At 41.0% G+C, this 13,332-nt stretch overlaps 1 protein-coding gene across 2 annotated transcripts in view; it reads right to left on the bottom strand.

Annotated features, from left to right (window-relative positions):
* LOC105274171 (uncharacterized) overlaps positions 1-13,332 on the bottom strand; it is a 109,523-nt gene that overhangs the window by 37,362 nt on the left and 58,829 nt on the right. The window contains exon 3 of one of the 2 annotated variants that reach the window (XM_011317071.1): positions 7,960-7,998. The exons of the other annotated variant lie outside the window; for it this stretch is intronic. Within the exon in view, the coding sequence (XP_011315373.1) occupies positions 7,960-7,998 (39 nt within the window). The remainder of the gene's footprint in view (positions 1-7,959; positions 7,999-13,332) is intronic. 2 annotated transcript variants of the gene reach the window in all.

The following is a 13,332-nucleotide window of genomic DNA, read 5'->3' as shown; positions in this document are numbered from 1 at the left end:
CCACATCCACATCCACATCCACATCCACATCCATATCCATATCCATATCCATATCCATATCCATATCCATTTTCAGACCATTTTCCCACTTTAATTAGGGCGATTAATCTTGCGGAGATTATTGAAGAGAGACATTTTACTTGGCCAAATGGGTTTACGTATTTTTACGGCAACTTTAGTGCCAATTGAAAAAGCAAAATCTGCGTTAGGGCACTTGTCGCGTGAATAACAGGATTAATTTGCGGCAAGACAAAAGGACGGCGGTTGGACGCATAAAAATACAACAATTTGTAATCCAATTTATGACAGCCGACGAACACTGTTCTTCCGGTATCAAATGGAGGGAGGGGGATTAACTCTCCACCTACTGTCACCCTTGTACACCGTCCATCCAGTGAAACAAGAGGATAAGCCCCGTCGCCGGAGGAAGACCCTGCTCGCCTACTTCATTTTCTAGTTTTTTTCACGACAATTTATTGGACTTGTGTACACCGGAGTTTTCTAAAAACACCTCTATTTCCATTGATTGCAAAGTTTTTCCTTTTTTCAACTTTTTTCTCCATGTAGAAGTTGAGAAAAAAAAACAAATGTCTTGTTAAAAATAAAGGAGTAAAAATAGAAAAATCCTCTTTATCTCCTCTGCTCTCGTCAATGGCAATGAATCATCGCTCCGGCTTTCGGGTAAAATTTATCGACACCGCGAGGACCCCCAGGTGAGGGAGTTGGTGAGGATGGGCGATATTTAAAACGCGGAGACGAGAACGTCGCGCCGAATCGATCGACGTATTTTCACGGCTTCCTCTCTCAGATGAAAATATGTTCAATTAAAAATAAAGGAAAAACGCCCGGGAGAATCTCAACAAAAGTCCTGAAAAAGTGAAAAATTATTGACATCAGCTAGGGTCCACCAACTTCCGGGGCGAGGGAGATTTCCAAATCCGAGGGATTAAAACTAAAGCGGATTTTTCTTTTCAAAGTGACAGCTCAAAATAAAACTCAAACAAAGCCCTCCCTCTTTGCTCTCCACCCACCTAGCCATCCACCGAAATACTCTTATCATTTAATTTCCAACCCCTGAAATAAAGTTTGACGATGTCAATTGGAGAAATCCCACGACCATTACCACCATCCGCTCGTAGCCATCACCAAACTCTCATCAATGTGAAAATTTACGCTATAACAACAAAGTATATACAATATAAAGCCCGATACACGAGTGAAACAGTAACAAAACAATTGTAGGAAGGACTTTGAGCGTCGCTTTGGGCTCTATCGTAAGCCGGCATTGTTTCCGAAAACGTGTCGCCAACCCAACTATGTGCCCTACGTAATACCCCGAGAGATGGAGGGAGAGAGGAGCAAAAGTGAAGTTTTGGGTGGAAAAGAGATAGAGGAGGCCCATTGGACGGACGCTGCACCACTTGCACCAGGGGTGATTTTACCAAGCGGTAGAGAGTGTCCAGGAAGCCGTTGGTCAGAGTGGGCGTGCGTGCCAACCCAACAAACCCGGCGAGTAATCGAGCTTGCGCGAGAATGCCTCCATCTACCATCGCCCATCGCCCATCGCCCGTCGTCCATCGCCCATATCCCTCACTCTCCACCTACTTTCTCTCTCACTCCGTATGTCCCTGCTCAGAGATATCAAATGTTTGTTTGAGGATGGACATTTCGGGTCGGCATTATGGCCAGCCAGGGGAGAGCAGGATATATAGCTCTTGCTAGCCTCTCCGTCCCAGATTATTTTCTCGTAAACTTTGGCATTAATCATTGCAGTATTGATTTTAACTTTTCCCTGGCTTTAATGGTCAGGGCTTTTTCGGTGGGTTATTAAAAATTTATAGCCTTGAAATTGAAGGGATTTTCATGCATCTGTTGACCATTTTTATGACTTTTCATTTTTTTCACATTTCGCCCAATAGACACTGTTTTTTTCTTTCCACCTTTTTAACACGAAATTTTACATCAAATTAAATTTTTAAAACCAGCTCTTCATTATTACTAGCTTGATTAGTACAATTCTTCCAATTATTCCAAGCACTCAAGAGGGTATAAGCCCATTCAACGTTGGCATCAATTATTTATTCGTTGCAGCACTGATTTTTATTTTCCCCTGGATTTAATGATGAAAGCTTTATGTTTTGCTGAGTGGAATATTAAAAATTTATGCGTGCTAAAAGGGTCAATGCATGGATTTTCATAAATTGGTAGAGAATTTTTTAATGATTGGTGAAGGTTCAAGGGCTTGAATTTCACGAGTGCTAAAGAATCTCTTGTTCAATTCATGAATTTAAAGGTTAAGGGAGTAGATAAGAATAAATATGCGTTGGCTTGTGTAGTGGATATACTGATCGCGCTCACCATTTAGGTGGGTGGATCTCTGCCAGATATCGTACCATTCTCTCCCCTCGCATAGTTTTTCGTTTTTATTTTTATTTTTTTTTTTTTCCCAACTTCTCTTCACTCGACTCCGACTCCGACACCGAGATGAAACCTCGCGCCCTCCCGCGCAGGAGATAATCTCCGACATTACGAGGAACAGCAGGTTCTTCGGGATTCATGCGGAAGAATACATTTGTTTCCTCTTTTTCTCCCCCGCACTGCCTTGTTTTATTTAATTCCTCAGTTGGCAAACGTTGACTGCCATCCATCAGGATTTTCATTCGAGAATTCTCGGGTAAAAGTACAATAACATGTTCGCCTGTTTTTATATTCAAAATAAATTTATTTCGAGTGAGAAAAATCTGGCGAACGATGAGAGGAATGAATGGGGGGGGATTTACTCAACAGAATAGAATTCTCCCCTTGAAATGGGATTTTCTTGCATTCAATAATTTCTCAAAAGTCTATGGAAAATTCTAGTCAGGTGTCATATCCCCTTTGTCGATGGAAAAGACGTTAGAGGAAAGGAAGAGATGAGACAAAACGTTATCATAGAAAAACCAAAGGGGAAGGAGGAGGCAAAGAGAGAGTATGGTACGTGGAATACGCGTCCGCAACATAAATAGTTCAATCACGACGAGCTTAACGTCGTAAGCTCTCCTTTGCTTTTACAACCATCGTGCGCTTTACCTCCCACTGTTGTTCACCTAAAATCCTAAGTGAACCCCACGTCTTTACCGAGCTTCACTCGCTCTGCTTCTATCCCCATATTGAAATATTTAATATTTTTAATAGAAAGACGATCCAAGGAAAGTTAGCTTCCAACTGGAGATGATAGTGCACTAGGGGGTGGTTGGGGGTGCATGAGGGGTGCATGAGGGGTGCATGAGGGGTGTATTTGAAGTTTTCCAGCCGCCGGAGGGGAGCTGTTCCCCGGCGATTCCTGGGGGCGGTTCAAACTTTTTCTTATAAATTATTGCGCTTCGGGACTTTCTTATTTTCGCCTTATATTGTCAGAGAAGGTTTGTTGGATTTCTTCAATTATTACGCTTAATGGACGTTTTGTTTTCAAGCCAGAAAACAATTTGCTTTGAAAATTTGTAACAATTATTTTCAAGTAATTGCTTCATTATTTCGAGTTATGAAATGAAATTTTTCGCATTTTCTTTCCGGTCCTCTCTCATTTTAATTTTTTTCACCGTTTAGAAGTAATAACAGAGGAGAAGTATTCCTTGAACAGGGACGTTGATTAAACCGAAAATAATATTCGATCAGTGCCAAAACGCCAGGCGAGGAGGATCGATGCGGATAGCGTTTACGTTGATAAATGGTTTTTTCACCCGACTTGGAAAAAATGTACTCGCAAAGCCCTATCAGGTGTATTCATCATTTTTTAATAAAACCATGATCCGCTAGATAGAGGAGTCTGTCAGAGTTTTCACTCCACAAGTTTCCAACTGCCAGGGGAGTGGGAGCGACTGCATGAGAGGTTTACAGAGAGTTGAACTTATAAATTACGTTTTGTACAGCGGCTGTATTCTCCGCGGCGCTCCGGGGATTACACGATGGGTAAAGGAAAAAAATGTGTATAGAGGGGGAGTTTTGGGTAACTGTCTGCTCTCGGAACATCAGGTTCAACCGGGGATGTAGAGACTCCCTCAAATGGTAATGCACTTGGTTCCCAACCTCCTCGATAGGTTGAGATTCGGTGAGAGGTATCCTCTCTGGAATATCAACGATTTAAAGGAATTTTTATTCACTTGGAGGAATTATGAGGGGGAAAATTGTGGAATGTATTTGGTTGAGCGCTTTTGGATCGACCTCGTTATTGAAATTTAAATGAAAAATACCAGGGCGAGATGAATATCATTCTTTCGAATTGTCAATGTTTTTTTTTTCAAACTGACGAAGTAGAGAGAGAAAATTCTTGGGGAAAAATGGAAGAAAACGATGGAGAAATGCGAGTATCGTCTACCCTCTTCACTCGACTGACATTAGCATATAAATACAATTCTAACACCCCGTTGGAAAAAGTTTAGTTCGTGCGAGCGAAGGCACTTACCTCCAACTTAAATTTGGATAGTTAAAATGTGTTGCAGAAACCGACTCCCTCCCCTTTCACCTTTTCTGTTGACTCTCTTTCTACCTGTACTCGGAGTGCTGTTGGCGTTTCGGTGTTAGACGACCGGGCAAACTCTCGCTCCCGGTTCTGCACTGAGCAGCCATATTGCGTCGTTTTCGTCCTTTCCCTTGTCGCCAAAGCCCAGGCCTCCATTTTCCCTGGCCACTTGGTTCTAACGTGTTCCAAAATATCTGGGGGGATTATGGCTCGAGGAACACCCCACACTCACTTTTTATTCAAGTTTTTACCATTTTGACTCGTTAACATACAACACCCCATGCCTCCTCTTAATTTCCTCAAAAAATAAACAAAAAAAAAATGGTGGAAAAAAAAAAACAATTTTTTATTTGATGTGAAACGGAATTTTTATATGGAAATTGATCCGGAAGTGAAATTGTGCGGTTAACACGGGGCGTTTGCATCAATGGTATAACCCGGAAATATCGAAAACTCGGTTTGAAATGCCGTCCACATCTCTTCACTAGGAGAAACGAGAGTGGAGAGAGAGTGGGAGTACACAGAGGGATGATGGGGTACAGGACTGATCCGGTATTTACATCCGTTTCCTGTTGGTCCACCAACCGCAGAGGGATACATCCGGGAAAAGTCGACTAATTAACCATGTCCACCCACTCCGTCATCAGCGTAACGGTTTATATTGATTGAAAAGCGATGTCTGTTCAACCACAACTGCTCCACATGCGGCTTTCTGCACATAAATCTCATGAATGCATTTGGCCATTGAACATTAATCCCTTGCACATCCTTTTCTCATGCACATCTACAGTTTAATCCCCTCAAAGAAGCTCAAAACCTCTTCGAGCGTTGCAATTAAAACGATAAAAGCGGCAAATAAGTCCTCAACCATAATTTTTTTCCCAAAAATTGGCCGCCTCCCCCGTCCAAATGTTTAATTAATCTCATAACCCCACTAAAGCCCGGAAAAACCTACTGAAATAGCCACGGAGCCATCCTAAGGAAAAGAATAACTGCGTGCATCTGTCGTGAGCGATCTAATCTCATAAAAAATTCCTCGTTATGAATGAAGAAAAAAAAATGGAAAAAAAAATGACACAAGACCGAATAGATAGAAAGATATCTGAATAAAAATGAATAAAGCCGGGCAAATACGGGGCGAACGATTCAACAGAGAGTATAGGGAATCCATCGTGCCACCTGTAACCCAGAGTGTAATCGGAAATATATTTCACTCCCCTTCTGACCATCGGTCGCCCGCGTTGCATTTGAGCTACGAATATCCAAGCCCGCTGCCAGCTGTCGAACGAGACCTAGGGTGTACCCACCCTGTGTTGTAACTGTTAAATGAAAAATATCCAATGTTTTATATTCATTCATATCCCCTCGCTGCTCTATGCACTTTTAACGACGATAACGACGTGGTGACGTGATTGTTACATCGAGGTGAACTATATAATATTTTATGTTTTTTTTTTTTTTTTCATTTTTTTTATCAACGGTTTTGTAGAATTGGCTGGGTTGGTGTTATGTTTTTTTTTCTAGTTTTTAAAACGTGTTTATGTATAATTTATGATGAGCTAGTGGCTGAATTCCCTCTCTCTGCGTGACAGTTCAAGTGCAATATCCTCCCGTGGAAATTTACTACAGGAGCAGTGAAGAATCGACATATATGAAGCTATACATCATATTAAAAACTAAAATGAAGAAATTTAAATACAAAAACAAGTAACAGAAGTAACTAAATCGTCATGAATAAAATTTCAATTTCAATATTTCGGCAGGCATTTCTATATACTTTCTCATGGGGATAAAGTTGAATGTGAGAATTAATTCATCCAAATCATGCGATTTGCGGTGGGAGCGAGCGAAGCGAGCAATAGCTACATATTTTCCATTATTCCTTGCATTCTCCACGCAGTTTTAACCGCAACAACTCTGTAATTACGTTATTGCTCTGTCAAATGAGCAACCCTAAAACTCAGTATTAAAGTATGAACTTAAAAGGTCGTGAAACTGTTAGAATTTTAATGCGCAGTTATGTAATCCAGCAGTGTACAAGGTCTCCACCAACATTTGCAAGGTGTAATTGACAATTTCACATAGACTCAGAGTACTCTCGCACGTGTCGCAATTTTACGGGTATGTGTATGTTTATGTGTCCACGCGGGTTATGTTAGAGAGAGTACTGTCATTTTGACGGGGGAACGGTACGACCATGTACCATACGCAAGATGGATGCTGTATGAAAATTGTAATTGTCTGTTTGTATGTAAATTAATCGGCTGTTTTCGAGTTACACGGTTTCACTCACCTCATTGTTCGAGCATCGTGGTAGAATTTTATATAATATCATGGATGTGTAAAGTGTTGGAGAACGAGTTGAGGAGAACGATAAAATCACGGCAATAAAATGATTCTAGTAACAAATTACAATATTTTCAAATGATAATTTCAGTGAGTAAATTTAAACGCAGCATGGCTGTCAATTTCTGCACAGAGAAAAAGTTTATCCATGTTAGAAAAGATCTTTCAAAACTCAAGAAAACTCTTTTCTACAATCTAGATTGTGGAAAGTCCATTTTTTTAAATCTAGAAACTTCGTTTCTAACATGAAAAAACTTTTTTTTCAGCGCCCGAAATATTCTTCTTATCTGCTGGCATCTAGAGGAACCATTTAACCTTTTAATAAAACCACCAGGCCACTACCGCCACGACAACAGTTGTCCGAGGAGGACTCGATAGATCGAGACTTGGATTGATCATTGATTGGAGTGATGGTTGGAATGGAAAGTTATGATTGACAGGATAAAATGGGCCGGTGCACTGAGCAACTCTCTCATTCCCCTTTGAACGCACAATTGAGCGCTCACTCACGCCCATGCTATTCAAGTGTCGAAGGGTTATCATCGTCATTGCGGCCCTTTGGAGCCCTTTGGAGCCCTTTGGAGCCCTTTCGAGTCCTTTCGAGATGTAGGAATTCAAGACAAAGGCGCACGTACTTTTCCCCCTCCCTATCTGCATCGCAGTCTAAAGCTCGGATTTTATGAACCTCTTTAGTCTTCTTTTTTCTCCTGCACTCTTTTTTCCCCCCACGGGCCAATTTATTATTTACTTATTTTCCACGGATCCCAGGTGGCACATGGCTTTAATAGTGACACCAATGGAGCCCACGTGGAGACGGAAATTGCCGTTTTATTGGGAGAATTAAGAGGCCTAACGCTCGGGCTAGCGGGCTTACTCCCTCAATTACGTATCTTTTAGCTGAGGGAGCAGCATCACCCACGACACAACTGGATTTTACCTAGGAAACAGCTTGCTATTACCTCCTCGATAAATAAATCTTCTTTAACAATCAAATCGCCGCCTTAACTGAGATTCTTATGAGAATATAATGGCCATTTATTCATGCAAAATTTCTACACCTGCAATATAATATTGTTATCATTGTTTTTCTTTAAAAGATATTAAATTCAACTTACGAACTGCTGAGTACTCTCGGTCATCCATCAGAAATGTGCCTGAAAAAAGAGTGAAAAAAACAAAAACCCTTAGTCCAATAAATTACAATTTGCATCATCGGGAATATTAATGAATTTACGACAATCATTACTCTCAATTAAAAATCGCCCACGGTAAATCTAATTAACAAGAAAAAAAAAAAAAGAAAACAGAAGCTCGCGGAGAAGGAAAGACGGATGAATCCCTATAAAAGCTAATGGGATATATCAGATTATGCGTACCTGGAGTGCAAACATTGAGAAATTGAGGAAGACTCATTGAAAAAAGGAAGATAGAGTCACACTTCCAAAGTGACTAGCGTGAAAAATATTAGAAAAAACTACCGAGTGAGCTCTTAACTTGAACAAACGTTCTTGAATTTCCACCACGGCAGGCAGTTAATTATTTTCCTCGGGTTGGAAAGGCGATATCCGGCCTTGCTCAGATTTCGCAGAGTGGTGAATGAAGAAGAGGATAAAACGACGGAATAAAAAAACCCAAACGAGAGAGATACAGTAAAAGGGAGTTGTACGCTGCGGGGAAGGGGAGGGTTGAGGGTGGATAGACGATGTAACGAATAAAAATTCACGTTGGAATGAAGACCGAGGGAGATTGAAAACGAGATTCTCGAGAATCCGATGAAAACGTGCCTCCCAATGCTGCACAGATTTATATCGGACTACAGAAAAGCTCTCAGTTAAAATCTACAATAGAAGCACGAGAGAGACAGAATGAAAAAAAAAAACATGCACATACATTTGTAGCTCCATCGAACGCACTTTAATCAAGAGTTATCGTAACACCGAGATACAACGAAAAAACTTGGTTCTGAAAAAAATAAGCGGAAAGGAAAATAATATGTTTATAGGAATAATTCATAAATTTCTGCATACAATAACTCAGATGAGCAAATGAACGGAATGAAAACATCTCGTTGATAAAAAAATCGCCTGGAGACTTGAAAAATGTCAGAAAAATATATTACCAGGTAATTAAAAATTCCCGAGCCAAGAAAATCTAATTTAAAACCGCAGCCGAAGGGTAAAAAATGAGAACTACCTTTTTTCGCCCGAAAAGCTGAGTGAAATAAATAAAAGCATACGTCTCAACGCCGGTAATTTCCCCCACATCTGTCTCCCGCTGTTTCTTTATTTTAATTTAATCCCACAAACACAGTGGGCTCCAACCAAGTGAAAAATCACGGCGTACACGATGACGTGTGTGTATGTGTGTGGGAGTGAAGGGGGATTTTGGTAGGTGAAACTGGGGGAGAATGTGAAAGACAAATAGAAGTGAAGGCAAAAAGGTGAAAAAGAGGGGGAGGGTGAAAAAAAAAGTAGAAAAGAAAACAGGGTTGAAAACGCTTGCCACAAAATGTTCTAACTGCCTCTTCGCCCCGGTAGCTCTATCCTTCCTCTGTCAGAGTGTGTTACACTTTTATCTGGAAAAGTGGCCCCCGGCGATTAAAAAGTTTCATTACCGTTGGCGTCAGTTTCGTTCCAGCTGAGGAAATAGAATACAATCCACCAATCCGGTCAATCTCGTTTGCCACCGGATTTCTTCGTATTTTCTTCTTTTCCTACTTTTTTTCCTTTTTCAGGATTTTTTTTCTCGACTCATCCCGTATCGTATATATAATCCTTCTATGTACACGAGTGATAGTCGGAGATTTCTCGGAGGCAGTGTAGTGCGAGTAGATGAGAGGAGGCATTTCGAGAGATTGTATGTACTAACCTGCGGTGCAGGGCATTTTGGCATAGAGAGGAAGAACCAGGAGATTGCAATTGCCCCTGTGTGCTGGAGGATGAAAAATTAATGGATTTTCGCCGAGGAAACAGACAACTTATCCAGCCAAAATGAGGTTAATACGGAGAAGACATATTTTAAGCAAGAATTATTCATCGAGTGTCAAATTAATCAGTTGAATAAGGAAAATTTCATCGGGATTCGCTACGACGTGGCAGATTCAACTCATTAAATTCCACTCATTCTCCGTCACGAATATTAAAAATTGACAGTCGAATCAACCCACGATTAATATTCGGTTAGTCACTCTCTTGAATAAATTATGAAACTCCGGCGACCAAATAAGATGTACAATGAAAAAAGGTTGTTCAATTAAGTGACTGATTAAATCCGATTAATAGCAGAACAACTACGAGAAGATAAAAGCCACAATGAAAGCAAAAAACCGAAAGAATTATGGCATTTAGCTGAAAAACTCCAAGAACATTTGTTTTAAAATAACTCGACAAAGGCTGTTTATGAGACAATAAGTGCATGTCCGTGGTGAACAATTAGAGGAAAAAAGGTGAGTGAGAATGGTGGAGCCAAGCGAAAGCAAGAGGAAAAAGAGGGTAAGAAAAAAAAATGAAGAACAATGAGGGCCTTAGTGGAGAAGTGGAGGAATGGACGGTCGTAGAACAATGTGGTGGAGATGGCTGGTGTAGGGTATAGAATGATGTGATGTGATGTCATGTGATGTGATGTGATGTGGCTGTATAAGGTGCAACACTGAGGCTACTCTGAGACGGGAGACAGGCTTTGCGCACGAAGAAACGATTAGTCTCCATTCACACGTTCATCTTCTCTCTCAACTCGGCACAATCCAGTTGTATACATTTACCAGGGGGTGGACTACCAGCTACGACTACCACAGTTTACTGGATATACTCGTGACAGTGTGGCATTGTCCATTTATTACTGCGCACCTATTTTCCTTCGCATGAATGAGTTGAAAACAGAAAGCTCCAGTCAAGTCGAGTACTCTCGAGGCCCCTTCACATTTAATTTCCACAATTTCTACTAATTTTCCACTCTCTAGGAATTCTGCGAGAGATAAAATAAATTGTTGAGGGATTGAATAAATATTTGACCTGAGTAGTGGAGGACGTTAGAGTGGAGAAATAAAATTGAGGGAACAGAGAAAAATTGGCTGAAATAAGGAGGACGTGATCGAGGAGGTTCGACGAACCGAGGTCGACACGATTTTATGGGATTCAATGATCCGACCACCTGGGCGCATTCTCGATGTACATGGCACCGGTGTGCCGACGTCTATGTGATATTACTACATCGGTGGCAGGGCTACAAAAGCCCTCTGAAATCCTCTACTCTCTCTCCGTTTCCTTTTCTTAATCTCTATCTCGCTGTACTATACCTCCATCTAACATTTCATGCACATTTGATGATGGTCAAAAGAACACTTTTAACTCCATCTATTTGCTTCTCTCTTCTCATGACAAGTGTTATTACACAGATGACATGTTATGAAATAAGAGATTTGAAGCGCTCTCAACCTAGTGTTCTGTTTCTGATATAGCTGTCATGAATCGTTAAAATGCGTAATAAAGTATGAAAAAAGGAAAAAAGAGAGTTTGGAAAGCTTGTGGCTGGTGAACGACGTGTTTCGTATATTCAAGGGTCCTCTTATTATATTTACCCGGATATAAACCCTTCCCTCATGGCGTTTGACGTCTCCAGGCCGGTTCACTCATCCACCTTGTATATAACTGGATCGGTGTGCAGTGACCACTCAACTCAACTCAACTCAACGTGCGCTTCGCGTTTTCCCTTCCCCCGGGGGCTAAACACCCTTCCAACGATCCGATCCCTTCAACTGGCATGCACCACTCTTCCCGGTACGGCTGCCACGAATTAACGGCCATTCACTCCAAATCACGACTCTATTCCCCCGAATTTTTCTTCAATTATTGTTTCCAAACAAAAAAAAAACAGAAAAAAAGAGCCAAATCAGAGAGGATAGTTTTCTCCTCCTGGGGGGCATTCTTTTTGTTTGACTCGTGAAAAAATCATTTCAACCACAGAAAGCGATTATGGTGGAAATGGAGAAAACAAAGTGCTCGAACGTGTTCAGGGTTCTCTCTCCGTTGCCTCACGTTTGTTTCATGCTCTCGGATAATACGGCAACTCCCTGACCCTCCAGTCATGATCCATTGTTAACGAAGCCTTCGGTTATTAATCCCCAAGCGATACGCTCAAATGCGTAGAGTGCCAAGTTTTTGGCTGAAAACCCACCCTCCATCAAACCAGACTTTTTTCAAAGCGCCCATCGACAAATTAAGCTTTATCTCTACCATTTGTAATTTTAATGGAGCACAAAGCCAGTTTTCTCTCATTAAATTTCCATTTATAGTAAAATTTCACCCAGAAATTTATCAGTATTCTAATTTGACAGCAATTCGAATGTGGTTTTATGGGGGGGGAAGGAAAAAGCGTGGTGCAAGTGAAATGCGGGTAGGCTTTCAGCGACACAAAGAGGAGGCGATTGCAAAGACACGTTGTAAAGGGTAGTCGAAGTGCGGTATCAGGAAAGGTGAACGCGGCCTCTTGTATGACGCCGCCCGAAGAACATTAAACAGGTGGCCACGTGCCCATTAGCCAAGCACTTGGCACGTTGCATCCGTGCAGTAACGCATTTATCCACGCACGTGCCTCGACTCTCCTTTGGATCGACTTTCACGTGCATAATTTTAAGTATACTCCCTCGAGCTGCAGTATATCGGCTGCCATAAATGGCTCCAGCTCTTCATAACTATAAATTGTCATTTTATAAATCATGAACTCATAAATTCCCCCAAAACATTCACGTTCGTAGAGCTTTAATCAAAAGCCTCTGAAAAGAAAGGAAAAAAAACGAGAATCTTGAATGGTTGATAGCCCCTTAAAATCATGTCCCCCAGGTAACTCAAAGTGTAACGTAATACCGGATTACGGTGGATGCCATAATGCCTAATCAGCTTAGCTAAAATTCAAGGGAAACCGATCGAAACGTTAGCCATAAAGATCAAGTACGGAGGATGCGAAATTTAGGTAGAGTAAGCGCGGTGGTTGGGTAGCCTAGCAACGCGTCACAAGCACCTCTCTCAGTCGCTCCAATATCTTTCCTTTCGCTTTTACTCTCATCCAACCACCAGAGTCACTCTCGCTATCGATATTCCGGGGCAAGGCCAAATTTACGCAAAAGTGAAAAGTTGTATTTGCACCAAAAAAAGAGGAAAAAGATGCGAAAGACCACTATGCTAAAAGAGTAAGGGGTTTTTCATCTGGAACAATTTCCCATCTACTATAGTACTTAAAAACCAGGTACCTCCTCGATTGTCATGTTATCCTGTTATAGTATTTGTAAGAAAAGTTTGTAAAATGCTGATGTTCTCCTGATACTTTGTCGAAAAAATCGAATTTTTGAGTTTCAGTGAATACCTCCTCGATTCTCATGTTCGCCCAATACTTTTTCGAAAAATTTGAATTTTTAAATTTCTGAAAATACCTCCTCGCTTCTCATATTTTCCTGATACTTTTTCGGAAAATTTGAATTTTTAAATTTCTGAAAA

The sequence above is a fragment of the Fopius arisanus genome, unplaced genomic scaffold, assembly GCF_000806365.1.
Source record: "Fopius arisanus strain USDA-PBARC FA_bdor unplaced genomic scaffold, ASM80636v1 scaffold00009, whole genome shotgun sequence".
NCBI classification, from domain to species: Eukaryota; Metazoa; Arthropoda; class Insecta; order Hymenoptera; family Braconidae; genus Fopius; species Fopius arisanus.
This window is presented reverse-complemented; position numbering and strand designations above follow the sequence as displayed.